General features: G+C 37.0%; 2 protein-coding genes, 1 non-coding gene and 2 pseudogenes across 3 annotated transcripts; 3 read left to right on the top strand and 2 right to left on the bottom strand.

Annotated features, from left to right (window-relative positions):
- The first annotated feature begins 4907 nt into the window (after positions 1–4907).
- Positions 4908–9631, top strand: LOC121247805 (annotated as a pseudogene).
- A 3624-nt stretch (positions 9632–13255) lies between these two features.
- LOC121261627 (photosystem I reaction center subunit VI-2, chloroplastic) lies at positions 13256–14624 on the bottom strand. Its single transcript, XM_041164091.1, has 3 exons — positions 14488–14624; positions 14259–14385; positions 13256–13564 (listed from the first exon to the last, which is right to left on the bottom strand). Exons 1-3 carry the CDS (start codon positions 14613–14615, stop codon positions 13385–13387), a joined length of 435 nt encoding a protein of 144 aa, XP_041020025.1. The 5' UTR covers positions 14616–14624; the 3' UTR covers positions 13256–13384.
- Positions 14060–14133, top strand: TRNAT-AGU. The gene has a single exon. It is a non-coding gene; the product is annotated as a tRNA-Thr (tRNA).
- LOC121260220 (peroxidase 29-like) lies at positions 14542–17377 on the bottom strand. The gene is made up of 4 exons (XM_041162059.1): positions 17084–17377; positions 16751–16942; positions 16173–16338; positions 14542–15760 (listed from the first exon to the last, which is right to left on the bottom strand). Exons 1-4 carry the CDS (start codon positions 17300–17302, stop codon positions 15366–15368), a joined length of 972 nt encoding a protein of 323 aa, XP_041017993.1. The 5' UTR covers positions 17303–17377; the 3' UTR covers positions 14542–15365.
- Positions 17378–20006: 2629 nt separating this feature from the next.
- LOC121261497 lies at positions 20007–20768 on the top strand (annotated as a pseudogene).
- The last annotated feature ends 2389 nt before the right edge of the window (positions 20769–23157 follow it).

Below are 23157 nucleotides of genomic sequence, written 5' to 3'. Positions count from 1 at the left end.
TGTGGATTATTAGAGGTTCCTTTCATGGGTTCTAAATTTTCTTGGTGTAATAGTCAAGCTGGACGGCGTCGTATTTGGGCTAGACTAGATCAAATTCTTGTCAATCCAGTGTTTCTGTGCAAATTTCAGGATGCTTCAATGAAGTATTTTCCTCATACATCTTCTAACCACAGTCCTATGTGTTTTGAGTTGTTGCAGGAGAGGAGTTTTCCGGGTCCTAGTCAGTTTCGTTTTCAAAGAATGTGGACTTCCCATGATGATTTCCTTCCTCTAGTAAATCAAGTACGAGACTCTAATATGAATTGCAATGCTTGGCATCGGGCGGCCAAAAATTTATTTAAGCTCAAATCAGCCCTCAAACTCTGGAACTTGTAAACATTTGGGCGGGTGGAGAAGAAAATTCAAATGGTTGAAGATCAATTGGTTGGTTTGGAATCTGAAGTGGCTGATAATTATTATGAGGTGGAAGAAAATCAGATGATGATATTGAAAGAGAAGCATCAGCGTTGGTTGGACAGAGAGGAGATTTTGTGGACGCAGAAATCGCGTATTAAATGGTTGAAGGAGGGAGATGCAAACACTCGATTCTTCTATATGAGTGTTATGCAAAAGAAGAAAAGATGTGTTCTAAATTCTTTAACTTTACAGGATGGGTCTTCTCTTCAATCTCTTAGGGAGATTCATGATGGTGCTATTACTTTCTATTAGAAGCTTTTGACTTCTGAACCAGTTGTGAGTGATGAGGCTGTATTTTCTCTCATTCCTAAATTGGTTTCAGAGGAAGATAATGCGGCTCTTATTCAGCCGTTTTCTTTGAGGGAAGTTAAAGAGGCGCTTGATTCCATTCTGGATAATAGTTGTCCTAGTCCTAATGGTTTTTCGGCAGTTATTTTTAAAGTGGCTTGGAGTATTGTTCAGATTAATGTGTGGAAGACAGAGATGGAGTTCTTTGATGGTTTTCCTTTGCCCACTTTTGATGGTGCTATTAATCTTGTTCTTATTCCAAAAGTGGAGAAACCGGAAAGTTTCACTAAATTTCGGCCTATTAGCTTGTGCATTGTGGTGTATAAGATTTTCTCAAAAATTATGGTGAATCAGATGTCTCCTATCTGAAGTAAGTTTATCTCTCCTGCACAATCAGCTTTCTTAAGTAATTGTAGTAGTTTTTAGAATATTTCCATTGCTCAAGAATTGGTGGTTGGGTTGGATAAAAAAGTTCGTGGAGGAAATGTGATTTGTAAGATTGATATGGAAAAGGCGTATGATCGGGTGAATTAGTGGTTTCTCCTTCGAGTGTTGAAGGGGTTCGGCTTTTCCCCAAGATGGTGTGACCTCATTCTTCAGTGTATTTCCTCTCCTTTCTTTTCAATTATGTTGAATGAAATTTCTAAGAGTTTCTTCAAAACTTCACGTGGTATTAGACAAGGTGATCATCTTTCTCCTTATCTGTTTATTTTATCATAATATATCCTTTCTAGATTATTGGAGTCACAATTTGTTTTGGGTACTATTAAACCCTATCACTTGTTAGCTTCTTGTTTAAGGATTTCACATCTTCTTTATGAGGATGATTTGTTGCTTTTTCTTATAGGAGACACTCGTTCCATGCAAGGGTTATTAAAAATTTTGAAATTATATGAAGCTGTGTCAAGTCAAATGATGAATGTAGAAAAATCAAGTTTGTTTTGTTCTAACAAAATAAACTATGCGAGGAAGCATAAGTTGTTACAGATTTTTGGTTTTTATTGAGAGTAAGTTTCCTTGTACCTACCTTGGTGTTCTGTTGCATACTGGTAGACTTATTGTATCTATGTTGAAGCCGATTGTTGAGAAAATCTAGAAAAAAGTTGCAGGATGGAAAATAAATCTTCTTTCTTCTGGTAGAAGATTAGTTCTACTGAAGCATGTTCTTAATAGCATACCGATTCATGTTCTCTCGGTGCTGAAAATTCCGCAGATGGTGTTTAGTAATATTCAACGGATTCTGTTAGAATTTTTATAGGGGTCCAAGGATGGAGGAAAAAATGAGCTTGGGTTTCTTAGAGAAAAGTTTGCAGGCCGATTCTTGAAGGTGGCTTCAAGGTGAGATATCTTAAAGAAGTGCAGGACTCACTCTTGTTAAAGTTTGCTTGGAAGTTGATTGGGAATGATTCTCTTTGGGCAAATTTTTTTAAAAGCCGTTATTTGATGAGCATGTCTCCTTTGGAAGCTTCTCAATATCCTCGTGGTTCTTCTTTTTGGAGGAGTGTGATTGATAGAGTACTGTTGCTTTTTAAACATGGTCTATGGAAAATAAGGGAAGGTAAAGTAAACTTTTGGTTTGAACCTTGGCTCCCATCTGGTGTGCTTGCTGATAGAATTCAAGTAAATGAGTCTCCTTTGCTTCAGATTTGTGATTTACTTTTTCCAGTTGGTTGGAATATCCCTCGCCTGTCAGTTTTGGTTCGAGAAGAGATATGTAATGAAATTCTCCAGGCAAATGTGTGGCTAAAACAGGGTCCAAACATTTTCATTTGGGCTCCTTCGTCTAATATTCAGTTCACGATGAATGGAGCATGCATATTTTACATCTTATCTCGACACAGCCGCATTGGGTAAAGTGGACCTGGTTTAGAGGTCTTTCTAGCAAAGTTTCTTATATTGTCTGGAAATTCTGGAATCATGCACTACTTGTTGATGGGAATATTAATAAACTCGGTATTTTCCTAGCATCTCGTTGTTATTGATGTGTAGATAGAGGTGCTATTGAAACAGAAGAGTATTTATTTGGAACTGGTTTTCTGGTGGAAAAAAATTAGAAATTTTTCTCTAAGAGGTTAGAGGTTAGATATAGAAGTGGGCAAAGTATTTTTGATCGTGCTTCTCTATGGTGGTCGAAAGCCAAAAGTTCTACTCAGATGGAGATAGTGCATTGAATTATTCCAAGCCTGATTATTTAGGGTTTATGGGTGTTTCGTTGTAAGATCTCTATGGAAAATCGAAAAAGTCTCTTGGGAGACTATTATGTCGGCTATTTTAATTCAAATTCAAAATACTTTCTTGGTGCCAATGAAGATCAAGTCCGGCTCCTCAAGGGACCACAACATGTTGCGGAATATTAAATGCCCTAGAATATTATATGAAATAATATTTTATGTTTTGAATATTATATAAAATATTTTATGTATATATAATTTATATATATAATTATATATGAATTTTTGATATCATATATGAAATAATTTTATATTATAATTTACAACATAAGATCTTAATCTTAAATATGAACATTTGTAATTTGTTTGATCATATTTTGTTAATAACAAAAAAAATATTAATTACATTTTATGGCCTAATAAACTCTCAACATATTCATTTGAATATTTGATAAATACATAATAGTATTAGTAATCCACTAATCCACTTTAAGTCTATATATAAACATAAAACAACTATATAAATTATTATAGACTATATAATTACTATTAAAATCGACAAATCAGACCAAACCGGACCAAAACGGTAAAACTAAAAGTACCAGTTTAAGGGGTAACTGATGCATAATCGGTTTTACAAAATGTAAAATCGGTGTTACAGGTTTGATCTTAGATTTTGTCCAAAATTGGACAAAACCAGACCCGTTAAACCCCTAGGGACAAGAGGCATCGTCGTGATCTCCGTCTATATCTCGTATCTGCTCTTTAAATGCAGCATGACCCTGTCATGATGTGTGCCTGCAGGGGGTGTCAGGGCAAGTGATGTCCATCCTCTCCACGTCGTCCAGTTTCCCACGTAGGCCTTGGGCTTTCTTTTTCCTCATGTGCTTCGTGGGCTGACTGGTAGGCCTCCAGGTAATGCCCATCCCGAAAGGGATGCAAACACCTCTCCCGCTAACAATGTTTTATTTTTATAATATTTTATTTTTTTCTCTATCATTTTTCAAAATCTCATAAAATATCATAACTCAAACTATTTCATTACTTTTAAAAAAAATAGAAATAAGAAAATGTAAGGAATCAGACTAATGGTATGGAATTTCTTTTTTTATGCTCGCGATAGGTTAAAATTCTAAGTGTCCACTTATAACATTATTGTTCTAAAATATTCTCAAATATTCTTAGATGGATATTTTTTTCACAAACATCACTCAAACACATAACATTTTTCAATGTCAAATTTTTAAATTTTTTTATCTAATTATTACCTAATTATTACAATTTTTCCTAACTCCCAAATAAAACACAAAAAATAATAATATTTTTTTAAATTTTGAAACAAAAATAATATTAATAAATTATTTTATTCAAATAATTTTTTAACTTTATAATATTTTTATTCAATTTTTTTTCACTCATTTTTCAAAATCGAATAAACCATCTTAAATTAAATAATTTTGCTACTATCTACAAATATATGGAGATATTCTAAATATCTAAACGCACCCTAAAGCAGTTGTGTACTGTTAGACCAAAATATCTTGCTGCAAATTAAAGTAAATTAGAGAAGAACTTAATTAATATGGTTATTTAATTTGTTGTTCTTGTTTAGTAGTCCTTAAAGCTTCTAATTATATCATAATTGGAAGTTAGAAAGAGAGAAAAGAAACGTGGGTTACACAGAAGATACTGTTTTTGTTCTCAATTGTGGCCGTACAGGGGGAGTCTTTCCCTGGATTCTAGCTCCGTTTGACACCTTCAAATAAAAACCTCAACCATCCAATTCACTCGTACCAAAAAAGAAAAACATCATGAATTTATCTTAACCGGGCCATTTCCCATGCAGCTTTCTCAAAGCATGCACCCCACGTTCCAGCAACCTAAAATCAGAAAAAGTAAAAACTAACATACACAACCATCAAAGAAATCACGTCAAAGTTATTATCGGACACACAAATTCCACCAAAAAAAAAAAAGTATCTTCCTTGATCATTTGGGAGTTGGGTTTTTTTACGTACTACTTTTTCCATCTCTCTCTCTCTCTCTCTCTCTCTCTCGTAACAGAAAGCATAGACAAAATAACTCCCTCTCCCACCCCTCCCAAGAGGTCGGACAACTCCCATGTGTTCTACCTCGTTCACTCTGCGAAAGTTTTCATGAGAAAACTGAAAATGGATCGGGGGATCGAAGAAGAAGAAGAGAATTACAGGTCTAGATCAGTGTACCAGTTTGGAGGGATGCATGAGAACGCAGGGCGGCATGCAAAGAGCATGAGCTTTGATAGTACTGGTTCCTCATTAGAACGTGCCGATGATAATTGGATAAAGATGATCAGAACTCAAGGGTTGAGACCTCTAAATGATAAGCCATTGGAGAGACAACAAATTGGTTTTGCATTCAATAGAAAAAATAAAGTTTCTGGTTTGCGGTTGAGCAAAGACGAAGTTGCTGCAGCCAAAGAAGCCAAAGACAAGCAAGCTGCCTCAGGCAAGTCGCGTTTGTTTGTTTGTTTTTTTCCCATCGAATTACATTCTACATTTAAAAGTTTCCAATGCAAAAAATTCATTTCAATCATTCATCATTAACAAAAAAATTGGAGTAAAATCTTCGTTCGTTTTTTTCCCCTGAAGATGTGAAATTGATTCTAATTAATTCTAATTCGTTTTTTCTTACCAATAATAAAATGAATCTGTTATTCTTGTTCGGATTTGATTCAGAAATAGAACTGCTGAAAGAAAGGTTTGCTAAATTGCTTTTGGGTGAGGATATGTCTGGTGGAGGAAAAGGTGTTTCATCAGCTTTGGCATTGTCTAATGCCGTCACCAACCTTGCTGGTATTGTTCATGAGATCTAGTACCCTCTTTTGCACCCACAGGTGTCGACTGATTATTTAAGAAGCTTTTTAATTTGCTCAAGAAAGAGAAAGTATTATTTAATTTTGGTACATACTAATAGTGAAAATAGAGTTTAAATTAGGACGATAAGTATTTTTTTCGGTTTTCTTTTCGAAAGAAATAAAAAGAAATAAAGAGAGAATGCTGAACAAATTTCAATTGCAATGCATGCAGCTTCTGTTTTTGGTGAACAATGGCGCCTAGAGCCTATGTCTGCAGAAAGAAAAGTAAGGTGGAGAAAAGAAATCGATTGGCTCCTGTGTGTCACCGAGTACATTGTCGAATTTGTTGCATCTCAACAAAAATCCAAAGATGGAGTCGATATGGAGGTAACTCTCTCTCTCTCTCTCTCTCTCTCTCTCTCTCTCTCTCTCTCGATATCCTGATAAGTGTTTATGTTTTACGATTTAACAGATAATGGTGACCAGGCAAAGAACTGATCTACTCATGAACATCCCCGCCTTGCGTAAGCTTGATGCAATGCTTATTGTAAAGACGCAAACTTTTCATGCTTAATGTTTCACAAAATTATAGGGGCTGATTTTATCTAACACGTGAATACTGTCTGTAGGATTGTCTAGATAATTTCAAAGGCCCAAATGAGTTCTATTATGTGTCGAGAGATGATGACGAGTCAGATAAAGGGAAAGCAAAGAGGAAAGACGATAAATGGTGGCTACCTACTCCTCAAGTTCCCAAAGAGGGTCTATCTGAAATGTCTAGGAAATTTTTACAGTATCAGAAAGATTGCGTTAACCAAGTGCTTAAAGCAGCCATGGCCATAAATGCTCAAGTTCTATCAGAAATCGAAATCCCAGAAAACTACATTGAATCCCTGCCAAAGGTAAGGAATGAATGAACAAGTCTCATACAAATATTCCATGCAATTGTAGTGCCAGCTTGTTCCGTTCCCTTATCACTTTTGGTTTCTTCCTTTTTTGGGGGCTGGGGTACTACGGAAGAATGGTCGAGCAAGCCTTGGGGACTCGATCTATAAGAACATTACAATAGAATTCTTTGATCCTGGACAGTTTCTCTCCACCATGGACTTGTCATCGGAGCACAAAATCATAGACCTGAAGAACAGAATCGAGGCTTCCATAGTGATTTGGAAGAGGAAGATGAACCAAAAAGATGGGAAATCTGGTTGGGGTTCAGCTGTGAGCTTGGAGAAGAGAGAGCTCTTTGAAGAGAGAGCTGAGACCATTTTACTTCTCCTCAAGCATCAGTTTCCCGGGACTCCTCAATCTGCACTAGATATTAGCAAAATCCAATACAACCGGGTACAAAAACATTCCGCTTGTCGCCATGCCAATTAGTATTTATACACAATCCAATGAGTCATTGATGCAATTTTTGCTAATCGTGAAGTCACGTATCGGACCTTTTTTCAGTAATTTCTATGGCCTTTTGCAGAGGCACTTTCAGTGATCGCCTTACCAGTAGATATGATTATGAAAACTATGAAAAAAAATAATCATTTCATGTGTTCTGCCCATTGTCAAATGCTTCCAAGTAAAAAGGATCGTGCCCATGACACATTCCCACAACTTTTTAATTTCATATTCTATGAAAATTTGTATAAGAAATTCTTCTTGGCTTCGCAGGATGTTGGGCAGGCTGTCCTCGAGAGTTATTCAAGAATACTGGAAAGCTTGGCCTTCACAGTTTTGTCACGTATTGAGGACGTACTCTATGCTGATTACATCACTCAAAATCCATCACATGCCGCATGTGGAAGGATCCCTTTAATAGATTCCCCACATACCACAGGGACAGATATGTTTCCAGTCCAAGAAGTGAACAAAGAGGAGGCGCCCATGACACTGTCGGATGTCATGGGTTGGGGTCTGGATAAAGGGGATGCAGAGTCAAAGGTTCCAATAGAATATTCAGATGAAGTATCCAGAGATACGTAGAAAGTAGCCAACATAGCGACGAACAAGGGGGTTTCTTATCTTGAGAAGTCCAACAGCACGCCATTGACAGCATTAGCGGGAGAAGACGAAAGTGAGAAAAATATGATTACCACACATCAGAGAGAGAGAGCATGAAAGGAAAAGAAATACACTGAGTGAGATAGCCTGGCCTCGAGATATAGATTTTCAGAACCTTGTGGAGCAATCTCTGAGTTTTTATTACATGTTTGGTTCTGTTCCTTTTGTAAATAGGGAAGAAGGAAAACTAACAGGGCTTGAAGAATTTTTTTTTTCACACCATTGTTTTCCCGCACAAGAAAAGTGGCATTGTAGTCTACAGCTATCTACTTAACATGAATAGGTGACTTTATCTCAGCTAGCGTACGATAATTCTCATCCGTGTGTAACTGTACCAGTACTTCCGTTCTCCTAACTGACAGGGTTTGGAGCACTTCTAATAATTCTGATTTTATGCTTTTTCATGGAACTGACCCTAGAGCGTCGACAATATACTATTTGACAACAGAAGAAAGCAGCTTCTATTGTTGTTCCGATTAGCATCATAACATCATGAATCACTTCAAGAAACATCGCAAAGATTGTTCAACTACTAACAATGGCCATTGGACTGACTCGGAATCGTAATTTCCTGACTGTTTGTGACATCTTAAAAGAAGAATGATCAGCATGGTGCATCAATTTAGGCACAGCAGGTCAGGGTTGTAGAAATATGGCTGCTTGCTGGTCAAGTGTAACAGAGCAGGCTCAAAAAAGAAGCTTGCGGCATTTGCTTTTATCGATCAAAGAAGTTAAAAGGAAGATGTCAAGGATAAGTATTCTGTTCAAAACACTAACCAAGTTGTCTCAAGCTCTTGGGGACCCCATATTGAAGCTAAAGCCTATTTATGATGCATTTTTTCAATGAAGTCTATTATTAGTCTTTTAATATTATAGTGAAACTCTGTTATCGTGCATCTTGGGACAGCATGATTATTAATGCTCTGTAATTTTCAATGTTGTTTATATAATGTACTTCTCCATCTGTAATCCGTAGAACATTAGAATCAATCAACAAGTATTTTGGTTAAAGTTCTCCTCTACTTCTCTATATTTTTATCACATCTCTGTACCAAAAATACCATCAGTTGGTATCAGAGCAGCTTTCGGTCTCTTTGGGATATGATGGCTGCGCCTGGTTCATCTGCAACTCTTCCCATTTTTTCTGGTGAAAACTATGACTATTGGAGCATAAAAATAAAAACTCTTTTTCTATCTCTTGATCTGTGGGATGTCGTTGAAAATGGAGTCTCTTTAGTCTTCAGTTGTTGAAGGCACGTCTGAAGGAGCTTCTGATCTTAACCGAGTCAAGTTTGATAAGCAAAGGGATGCAAAAGCCTTGTTTATTCTACAGCAGGCTGTGAGTGAGTCCATCTTTCCGAGGTTGATGAGGGCTTCTTCTTCCCAGCAAGCTTGGGAGATCCTGCAACAAGAATTTCAAGGTAATACCAAAGTTAAAATTATTAAACTTCAAGGGCTAAGAAGGGAACTTGAAAATCTCAAAATGAAAGAATCTGAAAATATCAAGGAGTATTGCTCTAGAGTCATTGAAGTAGTGAATCAAATGAGGGCTTATAATGAAAATATTTCAGATGAAAGGATTGTTCAGAAAATCCTCATAAGCTTGACTGAAAAATATGAACATGTGGTGGCTGCCATTGAAGAAGTTAAAGATCTCTCTTCGGTTTCTGTCACCGAGTTAATGGGCTCACTTTATACTCATGAACAACGGAATGGCAGAAGGAATGAGGTGTCTTTGGAAAATGCATTTCAATCCAAAGTTAGTCTAAAGAATCAAAAGCAAAAGGAATTCAAGAAAAAGTTCAAGAGCACAGCAAAAGAATGAGAAAATTCTCAAAAGAAGAAGGGAGAATTTTCACCTTGTGGTGTTTGCAAGAAGACTAATCATTTGGAGAAAGATTGTTACCACCGGGGCAAGCCATAATGTTCAAATTGTAGAAAGTTTGGGCATGAGGAGAAAGATTGCCGATTCAAGAACAAAAATTAGCAAGCAAATTTCACCGAGGACAAGGAAGAGCAGTTGTTCTATGCTTGTCATGTTGCAGCCAAGCAAAGAAGAGAGTGGTTTTTAGACAGCGGGTGCAGCAACCATATGAAACCAGATGGGAGCTTATTTTCTCAAATCGATAAATCTGTATGTGTTGAAGTGAAGCTTGGAAATGGAGATTTGGTGGAGGCAAGTAGTAAAGGTACGATTGCCATGGAAACCAAGAGAGGGACTAGATTCATAAAAGATGTTCTTCATGTTCCTAGCCTTGATCAAAGTTTGCTAAGTGTTGGGCAAATGATGCAAAACGGCTACTCACTTCACTTTGAGGGAGAGCTATGTGTCATTCTTGATTTGAAGAAAAACAACCAAGTAGTGGCAGAAGTTAAAATGGGAAATGGGAGAAATTTTCCCATTACTTGACAGTACCCAAGAGCAATGATGGTCAAATCTGATGAAACAACTCTTTGGCATCAAAGGTTTGGTCATTACAACCTAAATGCTTTAAGGATGTTAAATCAGAAGAATATGATAAGAGATATGCCTTTGCTGGACCAAAACATGCCTACTTGTGACGGGTGAATGATGGAAAAGCAACATAGGCAGCCATTCCATCAGGAGAAGCTTGGAGAGCAAAATCAGTACTTCAGCTAGTGCATACTGATCTGTGTGGTCCCATGAGGACACTCTCTCAAAGCCAAAACAGGTACTTTATGCTCTTCATTGATGATTTTTCAAGAATGACTTGGGTTTACTTTCTCAAAGAAAAATCAGAGGCTTTTAGTGTTTTCAAAAACTTCAAATTGCTGGTTGAAAATCAAAGTGGTCGAAAGATGAAGATTTTGAGAAGTGATAGAGGGGGTGAATTAAACTCAAGTAAGTTTGATAAATTTTGCCAAGAAGGGTTGGAACACCAACTGACAGTTGCCTACACTCCACAACAAAATGGAGTCTCGGAAAGGAAGAATATGACTATTATGGAGATCGCTAGGTCCATGCTAATGGCAAAGGGCATTCCAAAAAAATTCTGGGCTGAGGCTGTTAATACAGCAGTAGATGTGCTAAATAGATGCCCCACAAAGGCAGTGAAGGATATGACTCCAATCGAAGCATGGAGTGGACAAGCCAACTATTAGTCACTTCAAAGTATTTGGATGTTTGTGTTACATTCATGTACCTGAACAAAAGAGACAAACTTGAAGAAAAGTCAGAGAAAGGGATTTTTCTTGGGTATAGCTCTCAATCCAAGGGATACCGGATCTTCAATCTCAAAACTCAGCAGCTGGTCACAGGTAGAGATGTTCAATTTGATGAGCATTCAACCTAGAAATGGGAAGAAAAGCATGAACCGGATATGACTCTTCATGTTCCAGTTATCGAGCAAGTTGTGGAGAGGCTAGAAACATCAGCTCCAAATGATCAACCTTCATCACCATTCTCAGTTTCAGGAAGTGACAACAACTCTAGAAGTTCAGCATTTTCATCACCCGAGACTTCTCCAAGAAGATTCAGGGCATTGAACGAGATCTATGAATCTTGCAACTTCACTTCCATAGAGCCTGAAAATTATGCAGCAGCTTCTAAAGAACAAGTTTGGGTGGATGCAATGAAGGAGGAGATTAGAATGATTGAGAAAAACAATACATGGGAGCTGGTTGCATATCCTGACAGCAAGGATGTTATCGGAGTTAAGTGGGTGTACAAAACAAAGCTCAACCCAGATGGTTCTTTAAACAAGTGTAAAGAAAGATTGGTTGCAAAGGGCTATTCACAACAGGCTGGGATAGATTTCAATGAAACCTATGCACCCATAGCTAGGTTGGACACCATCAGAATAGTAGTTGCACTTGCAGCTCAAAGAAGTTGGAAGATCTCACAACTTGATGTAAAATCAGCTTTTCTTAATAGAGAACATGAGGAGGAAGTGTATGTTCAGCAACCCGAAGGCTTTATGATGGAAGAAGGGAAAGTATTTAAGTTGAAAAATGCTCTCTATGGGCTTAAACAAGCACCCCAAGCTTGGTATAGCAAAATAGATGGCTATTTTTATGATCATGGCTTCAAGAGAAGTGTTAGTGAACCTACACTTTATGTCCAACTCAAAGGTAAAAGTTTGCTCATTGTCTCACTTTATGTTGATGATTTAATTATAACAGGAAATAATTTGGTCATGATTGAATCATTCAAACAAGAGATGATGAAAACATTTGAAATGAGTGATATGGGACTAATGCACTACTTCCTTGGAATGGAAGTATATCAAGAAGGAGGCATTTTCATTTCACAAAGGAAATATGCTCTTGATTTGCTCAACAAGTTCAATATGGCTGAATGCAAATCAGTAGCTACTCCTTTGATAGCAAATGAGAGATTGAAGAAGGAAGATGGTGCAAAAGAAGCCGATGCAGCAGCATATAGGAGTTTAATTGGAAGTTTACTTTACTTGGCTTCCACTCGGCCTGACATCATGTATGCAACTAGTCTTCTCTCAAGATTCATGCAATGTCCAAGTCAAATCCATTTTGGAGCTACTAAAAGAGTGCTGAGATACATTCAAGGCACAAAAGATTTCGGCATTTGGTATAAACCAAGTTCTCATTCAACTTTGACTGGTTTTACTGATAGTGATTGGGCTGGTTCTATGGATGATATGAGAAGCACATCCGGGTACTGTTTTAATCTTGGAACTGGTGTGTTTTCATGGGGATTAAAGAAGCAAGAATCTGTAGCACAATCCACAGCCGAAGCAGAGTATGTGGCTGCTGCTGGAGCTACAAATCAAGCTATTTGGTTGAGTAACATTCTTGAAGATATGGGTGCAAAACAGCAGCTACCAATTGTAATTTATTGTGATAACAAATCAGCAATATCTATGGCAAAGAATCCTGTCTTTCATAGCAGAACTAAACATATTGCAATCAAGTATCATTACTTGAGGGAAGTAGAAGCAAAAGGAGATGTGAAGCTGAAGTTTGGCAAGCCTGAAGAACAAGTTGCTGATATTTTCACAAAGGCACTTCCAAGAGACAAATTCCGGATGTTAAGGCTCAAACTTGGAGTATCAGAAAAATGCATCAAGGAGGAGTATTGAAGCTAACGCCTATTTATGATGCAATTTTTCAATGAAGTCTATTATTAGTCTTTTAATATTATAGTGAAACTCTGTTATCGTGCATCTTGGGACAACATGATTATTAATGCTCTGTAATTTTCAATGTTGTTTATATAATGTACTTCTCCATTTGTAATCCGTAGAACATTAGAATCAATCAACAAGTATTTTGGTTGAAGTTCTCCTCTACTTCTCTATATTTTTACCACATCTCTGTACCAAAAATACCATCACCCCAAAGCCATTCATCCCTAATTAGCTTTTAGATATTCCCTTCATTCAAATTATATAGTAATGACAGCAAATCAAATTGACTAAAGTATCAAAGTCAAACAATGTAGACTGAGACATAAAACCAATGCGCCGATTAGCATTTCAAATAGATAGTTGATGAAGGATCTTAGGTAGGCTTTAGTCATACTTACAATATCCAAAATCAAAAGAAGTTAAAATACAATTATGGAAAGCTTGAAAGCAAATTAGAGCTTGCCACGCGGGCCAGGCTTCGGTGGAAGTTGTGGGCCCTTCACAATTGGTAGGATGTCACCCGAAGCAGTGGCACTGAAGTAAGCAAGGGTGGAACCACCTCCCAATATCAAGAATTTGAGCAATAAACCCCTCTTGGTGAATGGAGCTGCAAATGTCTCAAAGAACTTGCTCTGCAATTCCCCGTACAAGAGAATAAGACGTGTAACTCAACAATGTTTGGACAAAGGTTAAGACATGTTACAAGTTAAACGAAACTTCATGCATTGAACCAAATGCTAATATTCCATATATAGCCGTAGCTGAATTCACAATATTAGCTTCAGATAACTCAATCCAATGATATAACGTCCCAATAGAAGACCTAAATCGCATGGTCTATATTCTAAAAGGACTAATCAATGATACAATTGAAACTTTATTAGAACCTTATAAAGAGCAATAACTTCTCATTTTCAAACAATGTGAGATCCTATACAGCACTTACCATTATCCTTATCATGTGAGATATCACAAATAGCCTAAAAAAGCGACCTAGCTGTTAATAGTACTCAGCTTTGTTTTATATTTCAATTTTTATTTTTTATTTTGTAAAAACAAGCATCAATCCTCATATGATTCCATGAATACAGGACAAAAACTCTGTAACTAGAAACCGTCCGCACAGAGCTTTCATAGCTCAGTTGGTTAGAGCACCCGTTTAGTAAGCGGGAGGTCTTGAGTTCGACTCTCAATGAAAGCACCCGAAGTTGTTTCTTAAAGTTTCTTTGGCACGATGCTTGGCCCTATTTTTCCTAGAAATTTTTTCTGGAATATCTGAAATACTATCGTAGCGTTATTTAATGAAAGCATACGAGCGTCACAAACCTGAAGAGGGTTGTAAGGTGAAGGGGCATCTGAGCCATACAAATCCCATTGTCCAGTGGTGTTCCCCAAGTCTTCCAAGTCAAAGTAGACGCTCTTGTCACCATACTTTGCCACCACCGCACCCGCCCTAATCAAATACCAACAACAACAAGAAGCAAGCTCAATGTAAGGTTAGTCTTAGCCAAATATGGCTGAAAAATACCATTTTCTGGCAGCTGAATATCAGTACCTGAAGCTTTTGGTTCTCAGGCTCTGGCGAGTGGGCTTGACATAGAGCTTTGTTCCAGTCAGGGAGCTGCCACCAAGGCCTTTGATGGTGGCTGGTTGAACAGCAGCTAAAGTTGCTAGAGAAGCCATGGCCTTTTGCTTCAGAGATTAACTGACTAGCTTTTTTCTCTGTACAGTTTGGACAGAGGGAAGGGATTTTTGGGGTTTTTGATCTTTTTTACGGATGTTGGCGTGCCACGTGGCCAACTGGGTGTTCTTGAGAGGATATGGATCCTCATTTAGGTGTTGCCATTTGGATGAGAGCTGGATAAGCCTATCCATTCATGATCCCTCTGAATTATAGGCCACAGTTTAGTTTGCACAAGGGAAAAAAAAAAAAAGACACGACAAGATATAAATAAGTAAAATGAATCGTAATCATTTTTTTTTTTTTTTAATGAACTTTCTTGCTCAAACGTTTATCTGGAGTTAATGGCATTATGCCATTTTCACTTTTGACTTTCAATTTGTATGTCATTCTTTGGGACGTTCGCAGACGGTTATTCTATCAGATGGTTCGTGAGTTATTGAACTGAGTTTGGATCATATCCGTTTGACTCTCTTGGATTGGGCCTTCATGACGTCGAGTCCAGCGTTAATGATGTTTGAAAACGTTAACACCAGCATGATCTTCGTGATTAATTTACCTTGTTAAGTAAGTTAAGTCAGTACCGTAAAAATTAAAATGAAGGGGAGAAAATTTGCTGTATTGAACCATTGAACATCATTCTTTGCTATCTGATAAGATATCACAAAGTGGAGAAACAAATAAGGAAAAGACGAGGAAAACCAAATAGATGGGCTATTCTCGGGCTAAGTACTCAGGTACCAGGGCTAGATCTAGCTATTTTTGACGCTACAATCCCTCCTAATCTCTCCCCCTTCTCCAACTAAAACCTTGTGGCTTGAGAGCTTCAGAAACCCAGATGTAAACATATGGAAGAACTGCTGCATGTCCTTTCCAAACGCAATTACGTGTGGCATTGTCCTTGGATCTGTAGCAATCTCAGAATCAATCTTGAGTAGTCCTCTCCCATTTTGGATATCAATGAAGTAGTGATTGTCAAAGATGAATGCAGTGGCATCATTTTGGGCAAATGCAACATCGGACAAAGAAGGATCGCTGCAAACTGTTTGCAGTAGCAACGAGAAGGTCGGTGACAACGTGGGATCACTTACTGGCCTAAGTCGCTCCTCAAAGTTCCGGCAGTGCCCTATGCCTAGAGTATGAGCTCCTGCAACCAAACAAACAGATGCGCGCAGTACCATTAACATGCATACTTATGACACATAGTACTGGTATATGATGGTTTCGTGTTTATGGGAGTTAATATGTAAGGGTTACTGCAAAAAGCTACATTTATTTTGGACTCTTTTATGACAGCCCATTTCTTCATCATCACAGTATTGCTTGCATCACTTGATATGAAGACACTCAGCACTATGAAGTTCTGATGTCTAATATAATTAGTTTCATATAATTAATTTTATTTTTGGTTTATTAGGTTAATTTCCATGCTTAAATCATGCTAAGCCCACGTACGCAATGGCTCTCTCTCTCTCTCTCTCTCTCTCTCTCTCTCTGTGTATAAGCTGAATGTATAAGCATGTCTATAGAGAAGTCGAAGAAATGAAAGGCTATCATACCAATTAATGCAACTCCTTCTTGTAGATTAATGTTCTTTTCATGGAAGATCTTAGCAAACTCATTAACCGATATGTTAGAAGCCGGAAGCTGATTTTCAGCTCTCTTCTTGCTTGCAGAAACAGAATCTCTTCTTCCAGTTAAAACCTCGATAAATGGTCCTCCTGCCTGTAAAACGCTATCATGCAAATGAGTCTCGAATTTTGGCTAAATAACCATTAATTGGCATCTATAATGGTGACTAAAGTAGTAAATTTGCAATCAAAGTCGAGGTTCAAATACAACAAATGAAATCAAATATAACTTCTTAGATTCCGTACGTGAATCAGTAGCATATATTAGCATGCATCGACTAATGACTACATCAAACTTGTACATAATTGTGTTATTTTCTTTAAGAAAGCATATCAAATTAAACCATCATCTAAATCCTTGTTGGATTACCTCTCTAACCTTCAAGGCAACAGATTTCCAATTGCCAATAAATTACCATGACACTTATTGGTGTCTTTTACATATCAAACTCACTTCAAGAACCGGAAAATTAAGCAATATTAGAAAACGAACCAAACTAAGTTACCAGGTTAATAGAGTCCCTTGCAGCCAACTGTATAATATCAGCACAAGATACAGTTTGAGGACAGACTTCCTCAAGAGAACTTTTTATGTTGTTCATGATGTCGAGCTTTCTTATTCCAAAATTCTTCTGAGACTGTGCTTCAATTTCCAAGCTGTTTGATGATTCCTTGAGAAGAATTGAGCCATCACAACCCTGCAAAGTGTTAGTTTCTATGAACATGGAAACCGTTGATGATATAAAAGACTATTAATACAGCATATGATGAGTAATATCCGAAAGCCACCGAACACACGCACACCCCGAGAGAGAGAGAGAGAGAGAGAGAGAGATCACATCAACTTGACAGTCATGGAAAGCCAGTCTTAAAAGAGGTGCAGCACTGGAAGGATCTGTGAGCATACTACTTGTAACGTGCTCTCTGACAATCATCTCACCATCAGGACAACTATTTTTATAAAAGTGCAGATCAAGTATTCCACTGATCCCGTCAATTGCAGTACTTGCAGAGAAGCAACCCAAAGTGCACAAAAACAAAGCCAATGGAAACCCCATTGTTCTTCGGAATTCTACCCCCACAACAAGATTAAAGTTTGAGCTGGTCTCTGTCCGGGACCATATATATATATGGAAGGTAGAACCTTTTATAGACGGTTTCATCCTAAGGAATCTAGAAATTCGTGTAGTCAGTAATTAATGCTAGTTGCGATTACGTTATTGGGAGTTTACACGAGTCCAATATAAAGTTATGGCATGCTTTACTAAATTGGTTAGGAGATGAACTTATGCGTAATCCATGCTGTGTGTGGGAAAAATGACCATAGTCCATAAGTTGGGCCAGCCCACCAAGCTCGCACTAAACATAAAAAGGGAGACTAGGAAGAAATAAGAAGAGACATAAAAGAGAGATATGGCTGTAAATGTCAGAGGGAGGTAGGGGACAAGAGGGAGCAGATAAAGGATTCATGCAAGGGAGATTTGTTAACTCAAGGCATGTTGGCATATACAGTAAGAGATCAGGCAAGCCTATAAAAGGAGATGCCCAAATAGCATAAAGAGAGATTTTAGGATGAATGCAAGAACACGTATCAATAGGAAATCGATAGAAATATATATTGAGGAAGAGTTTCAACCTTCTCTATATATTTAGATATGAGGATCTATAAGTGATTGTAAACAGATATATTATATTAGAGACTTCTCTCCTCAAACTTCTGTGAATGTAAATATATTGTCGAACCATGTAAATCTTACTGTTCATCTCTTTTTACTTTCATAACACTTATTTTCTATTCACCTTCATGGACGTACGAAACACCACCGTATAACCGCACCGAAATATCGCCGGGAGCTCTAAATAATTCACATCGCTACACTTTTGCATGGATTTACCAAAACTTGCAAAACATGACATCAACACATGCATTCAAGATTGATCATGATTGTCACGACCCTCAAAATGTTGTAAAAGAAATTGACTTGTTTAATAATTAATAGGAATAGGTTGCGTTTAAATGTTGAACTGAGTTTAGTTGAATTGAGATAATAAAATATTATTAAAATATTATTTTTTAATATTATTATTATTTTAAAATTTGAAAAAATTAAATTATTTATTATATTTTATATTAAAATTTAAAAAAATTATAATAATACGTTGAGATAAATTTACTTACCAAACGAAGCCTAACTCAACGCGACTTCACATAACCTGAATCTGACACCATAACATGAATTTCCAGTCCCATCTGAAGTTAGTTGCAGCTTAGCTTTTCATTGTTCGAGAAACAAAATTTAATCCACAAGACACAATGGAAGATCATCAGGTTAAAGCTACTAGAGAAAGTATATTAATTTATAGTTGCTGTACTTACTAGAAGTTGAGCCTGAATTCGATTCACAAGTGGTGGTTAATTGACAGGTATTGGAGGTTAGGGATGGGGTAATTCATGTAGTACATCAAAGCATATGTTTGAGGATATATAGAACACATGATTTATAGAGAGATTAAGGCTGCGTTTAGATATTGAGTTGAGTTAAATTGAGATGATAGAATATTGTTAGAATATTATTTTTTTAATATTATTATTATTTTGAGATTTGAAAAAATTGAATTGTTTATTATATTTTGTATTAAAATTTAAAAAAATTATAATGATAAGTTGAAATGAGTTGAGATGAGTTTATATTCCAAATGAAACCTAACGGAGCTGCTAGATCATTTGTTTGCAAAAGCAAGAGCAGCGCGCTATAGGAGTTGTGAAGGAAATTGTAAGATGTATGTGGCTTTTTCTGTTTCCTTAGGTCAGGGCTCTAATAATTTTGTTGAACTGAAAAGTTTGCTGGAAGGTGTCTGGAGATGTTGCCAACTTGGATTCTTTTGGGTGGATATAGAGATAGACACTCAAATTCTGGTTAACTGGATTAAAAAGGAAAATTGTAACCTTTGGTATCTTGAGGATTATTGGGACGAGCTTCAAGTTTGTCTAGATTATAGAGTGAGTCATGTATTTCGTGAAAGTAATGTCGTTGCTGATTTCCTTGCTAAACTTGGAGCTGAAGGTTTGAATATGGATTGGTTTGAGGATCGAGGTACTTTGCCTGGTAAGTTAAGAGGTCTTCTGCACATGGATATAATTGGTCTTCCCAACTTACGTCTATCATAGTGAGGTATTTTCTTATTGCAGCTGTCTTTCTTTACTATTTTATTATCCGTTTGAGCTGACCTTTTCTTGCAAGTGGTTTTTTAAGTTATTTGTCCTGAGTTTTATGTATTTTCTTTTCAATTTGATGTCTAGGGTTTTTAATGCCTGGATTTTGGTCTTTTTTGAATATATGTAACCCCCAGGCTTTTGGTTTGTAACCACGATTTTTTTCCGCTATAAGTGAGTGCTTCTTTAATAAAATTAGAGTACTGTCCTTTTAAAAAAAAAAAAAAAAAAGGAAGGAGTTGTGAAGGAAAGGCTTCAATTTCAGTGTAGTGTACGTGTTTTTTTTTTTTCCCCCACAACAGTGTAATTAATGTCGTGTTACTTAGACTTCATCTGAGTGGTGAAATTAATTACATTTATGAAGCATCGGGTTACTTGCCCAACCTTTGCTTGTTTTTCCGAGCAATGGCCTAGGATTATGCCGCACCAATAATAATAATTAAAAATATAAAAAATAAATTATATAACATTTAATTTATACTCTTGAATATGAATTTCGTATTATTTTAATCTATAAATATTGTTTTTTTACTAACAATCTTAATTTTCCGTAATTAATCTGTATGCGTACATACGTTACGATCCAATCCGCTTACGAAATTCGATATCTCGAGGAAACAACTCCGGCTCCTTATCCCCTGCCAAACTCTGACCCGATTCAATGCCTCTCACGGCCACACTCATCCAACTCCCTCCCTTACACACTGTCAAGCTCTCTTCTCCGTTTCTCCATGGCTGCTCTCCTCTCTCCCTCCTCTCCAAACTCACTTCTTCCAACACCCCACCAACCTCACAATCGCGCACCTTCCTCCCTTCCGTTAAAGCCATGAAATCGATTCAGGGTAAAGTCGTTTGTGCCACCAACGACAAGACTGTGGCTGTGCAAGTGGTGCGAGTAGCGCCTCACCCGAAGTACAAAAGGCGGATCAGGAAGAAGAAGAAGTACCAGGCTCATGACCCAGATAACCAGTTCAAGGTTGGCGACGTTGTGCAATTGGAGAAAAGCAAGCTCATCAGCAAGAACAAGACTTTCTTAGCTGTGCCGGTGCGGATAAAGAATTTGAAGACGAAAGTGGCCGAAGACGAAGGCCGAAGGAGCTATCGATCCCATTGGAATCTCAGCAGAAGCAGCACGCTTAGAGTGAGGTCTCTATCGTTGTCCATTTTGTGATTTTGCGGTGCTTTGTGCTTAACTCCCTGTGATACCGTTTGAAATTAGCGTTACTTGATGGGCATCTCAGGGTTTGAATTGATGTTTTTGCTCAAATCTATATAATTTAATTGTATTTGGTTATGGCTTTGATACTTTATTTTCTTGATTCTGCCTGAATGTTTTTGTTCATTAGATGGGTTTGGCATGATGGGCGTTAACAAAGTCGTACGATTTTTTTTGAAAAATAGTTTTAGATGAATTAAATAAAATATTATTTTTTAATATTATTATTATTTTAAAATTTAAAAAGACTGAAATATTTATTATATTTTATATAAAAATTTAAAAAATTGTAAGAAAAATTCTATTTACAATTGATTGGGGAACTCCCGCATAACCGGTTGCATAAGAAAAAAAAAATTTTCACCGTCTTATTTCGTTCTCTCTCTTGCTCAGTCAATCTTTCTCTCGATGTCTGTTCAGATTCGAAGTAAAAGTTCATAAATCTCGACTAAAATAATCTAGAAATGCGAACCATACAAAAGAAAATAAATATGTTACATTGACAAAATCATAGGAACCACTTACGGATAAACATACTATCACCATTGAGCAACCAAACGCTATAAAATGAAATTAATTGTCTGAATTATCAATTCAATTTTGAATTGTCAATTCAATTTTCCAGTGAAAGCTGGAAACAAATATCCAGTTCTACAAGTTCTTCAGTTCACAACAAATATTCGAGAAAAAAAAATCAATTCTATCTCACTAGAGATGGCCTTTAACTTTTTAGAGTCAAAAGTCACATTGGCTGAGAAACTGGCAACTGTTTTTTCTTTAACAGGTGGGTGTGAAAAGTTTTCCACTGCATCTAACATGATGTTTCCATGCTCTTCGAAAAGGGCTTCAAGAAATGCAATTAAAGCTCTGAGTTGCTTCGGATAAGTCTGGAGGGTGAAGAAGATGAAGGTGGAGTAGTTGGAGTAGGTCCCATAGAATTGTACGGATACCGAAAGATAAAAGAGAGGGGAAGCAGTGGAGGGTCCGGCTCTCTTTTTGTTGGGTCTTTTATTTTATTTTAATCCTAAAAATAAAATAAACAATAAAAAAAAATAGCCGGTTGCACCACGGTTTTCTTAACGGGTTGTATTTAGTAAGATTAAAATTATAATAATAAGATAAAATGAATTGACGTGAGTTATTAATTCAAAGTATTCAGTCTTTGACAGAAAATAGCAGAGTGCTTGAAGACTGGGTTTTAATTGATTAGGATTTGAGTAATTTGACAGTTGAGAGTATAGAAAATAATTCAGAGAGATACCAGAGTGAAATTGTGAGTGGATGTGAACGAACAATGACGGATATAGATCATTAGCGGGTATAGATTTATTAGTGAATTATGTGAGAGCAATGAACATGGTGTGGTATTTAAGGGTGAAAAATGGGATTTTTCTTTTATCTAAATTCGGGAATCATTGCATTTCACGAGATAGATTCTTTCTGCTGGAGTGGATGATGGTCAGACATCATATGCAGATTTAGGGAATATTTTTTCAATTTTCTTCTTTCTGCAGTGATTTGAGCTTTTGAGAAGAACTATCAGGGAGCAGCTTTGGGGACAGTAGAACTTTCGATTACAAGCTTTTGTACTCTAGGTTGATAGGAGTAGAACTTTCAACTGACTGAGGTAGCATGTTCACATGCAGAAAACTTTAAAGAGATTGTTAACTTGTACTCAAGTCCCCGTGACTCTCGAGCATTGCACCAGTAAATCCAAACTGCTACATAGGAAGCGATGAAAGTTGTAGACTTTAAACATTTAACTGGGGTGTGTTCCTCAGAACTATACATTTCATCAGGTGTTATTCTAGGGCTTGTATACTTATTTCTCCAGTACACTTTTGTTAGTGAGCTGCACATAACAACGAGTACGTAAAATGCAGAAGAAGAATGGACATGTTTGGAAAACATTGTCATTGCATCAAACTGCATATGTACAAATTTTGTCAAGCGAGCTGTGAGCAAGATGTAATTCATCAACTATGTCACCGAGAGTGACGAAAGTTCGAATTACCATATTTAAGAAGGAATTTTGAGTGTGCATAGTTCTGATCCTTTGGAAAGCAAAATATAGAACTGGATGGCATCGCATAGTCTGTGTATGGTGTTATGAGTGTTCGAGAGTGTGGTGTAGTTCAGGTGACAGTCAGCGTGATAAAACACAGTGAGACATATCCCAGTGCTAAATTCAAAAACTCCCTTAATAAGTTGAATGCTGTTCTATATCTCCCCTTGGTGTTGGCGGCATGCATCCTCACAAAACAGCATGATGTGGGTTTTTAAGCGGATGATTTGTCTTTTGATGACTCGGGGTGACCAGATTTTAGGATAATCGATGATTAAGATTGTATTGTGGCCCTGCAACTTCTTTATTCTATTGCATCATAAGATGTATGAGGCCTTCATAGTTGGAAGAATATGCCAATCTTGCAAGTAATTGAATGAGGGTTACTTCACAGTATAATTCATCTAAAGAAGGGCAA

The sequence above is a fragment of the Juglans microcarpa x Juglans regia genome, chromosome 1D (genome assembly GCF_004785595.1).
Source record: "Juglans microcarpa x Juglans regia isolate MS1-56 chromosome 1D, Jm3101_v1.0, whole genome shotgun sequence".
Classification (NCBI taxonomy): Eukaryota; Viridiplantae; Streptophyta; class Magnoliopsida; order Fagales; family Juglandaceae; genus Juglans; species Juglans microcarpa x Juglans regia.
This window is presented reverse-complemented; position numbering and strand designations above follow the sequence as displayed.

Excerpts from the sequence above, each read along its gene's own strand:
- LOC121261627 (XM_041164091.1), bottom strand. The coding sequence starts at position 14,615 with ATGGCTTCTCTAGCAACTTTAGCTGCTGTTCAACCAGCCACCATCAAA. Across the intron at positions 14,386-14,487 it reads CTGAGAACCAAAAGCTTCAG|GGCGGGTGCGGTGGTGGCAA; the intron begins GTACTGATATTC and ends GTATTTGATTAG. Across the intron at positions 13,565-14,258 it reads CACCTTACAACCCTCTTCAG|AGCAAGTTCTTTGAGACATT; the intron begins GTTTGTGACGCT and ends GGGGAATTGCAG.
- LOC121260220 (XM_041162059.1), bottom strand. The coding sequence starts at position 17,302 with ATGGGGTTTCCATTGGCTTTGTTTTTGTGCACTTTGGGTTGCTTCTCT. Across the intron at positions 16,943-17,083 it reads TCCATGACTGTCAAGTTGAT|GGTTGTGATGGCTCAATTCT; the intron begins GTGATCTCTCTC and ends AACACTTTGCAG. Across the intron at positions 15,761-16,172 it reads AGAAGGAGTTGCATTAATTG|GAGCTCATACTCTAGGCATA; the intron begins GTATGATAGCCT and ends GTTTGGTTGCAG.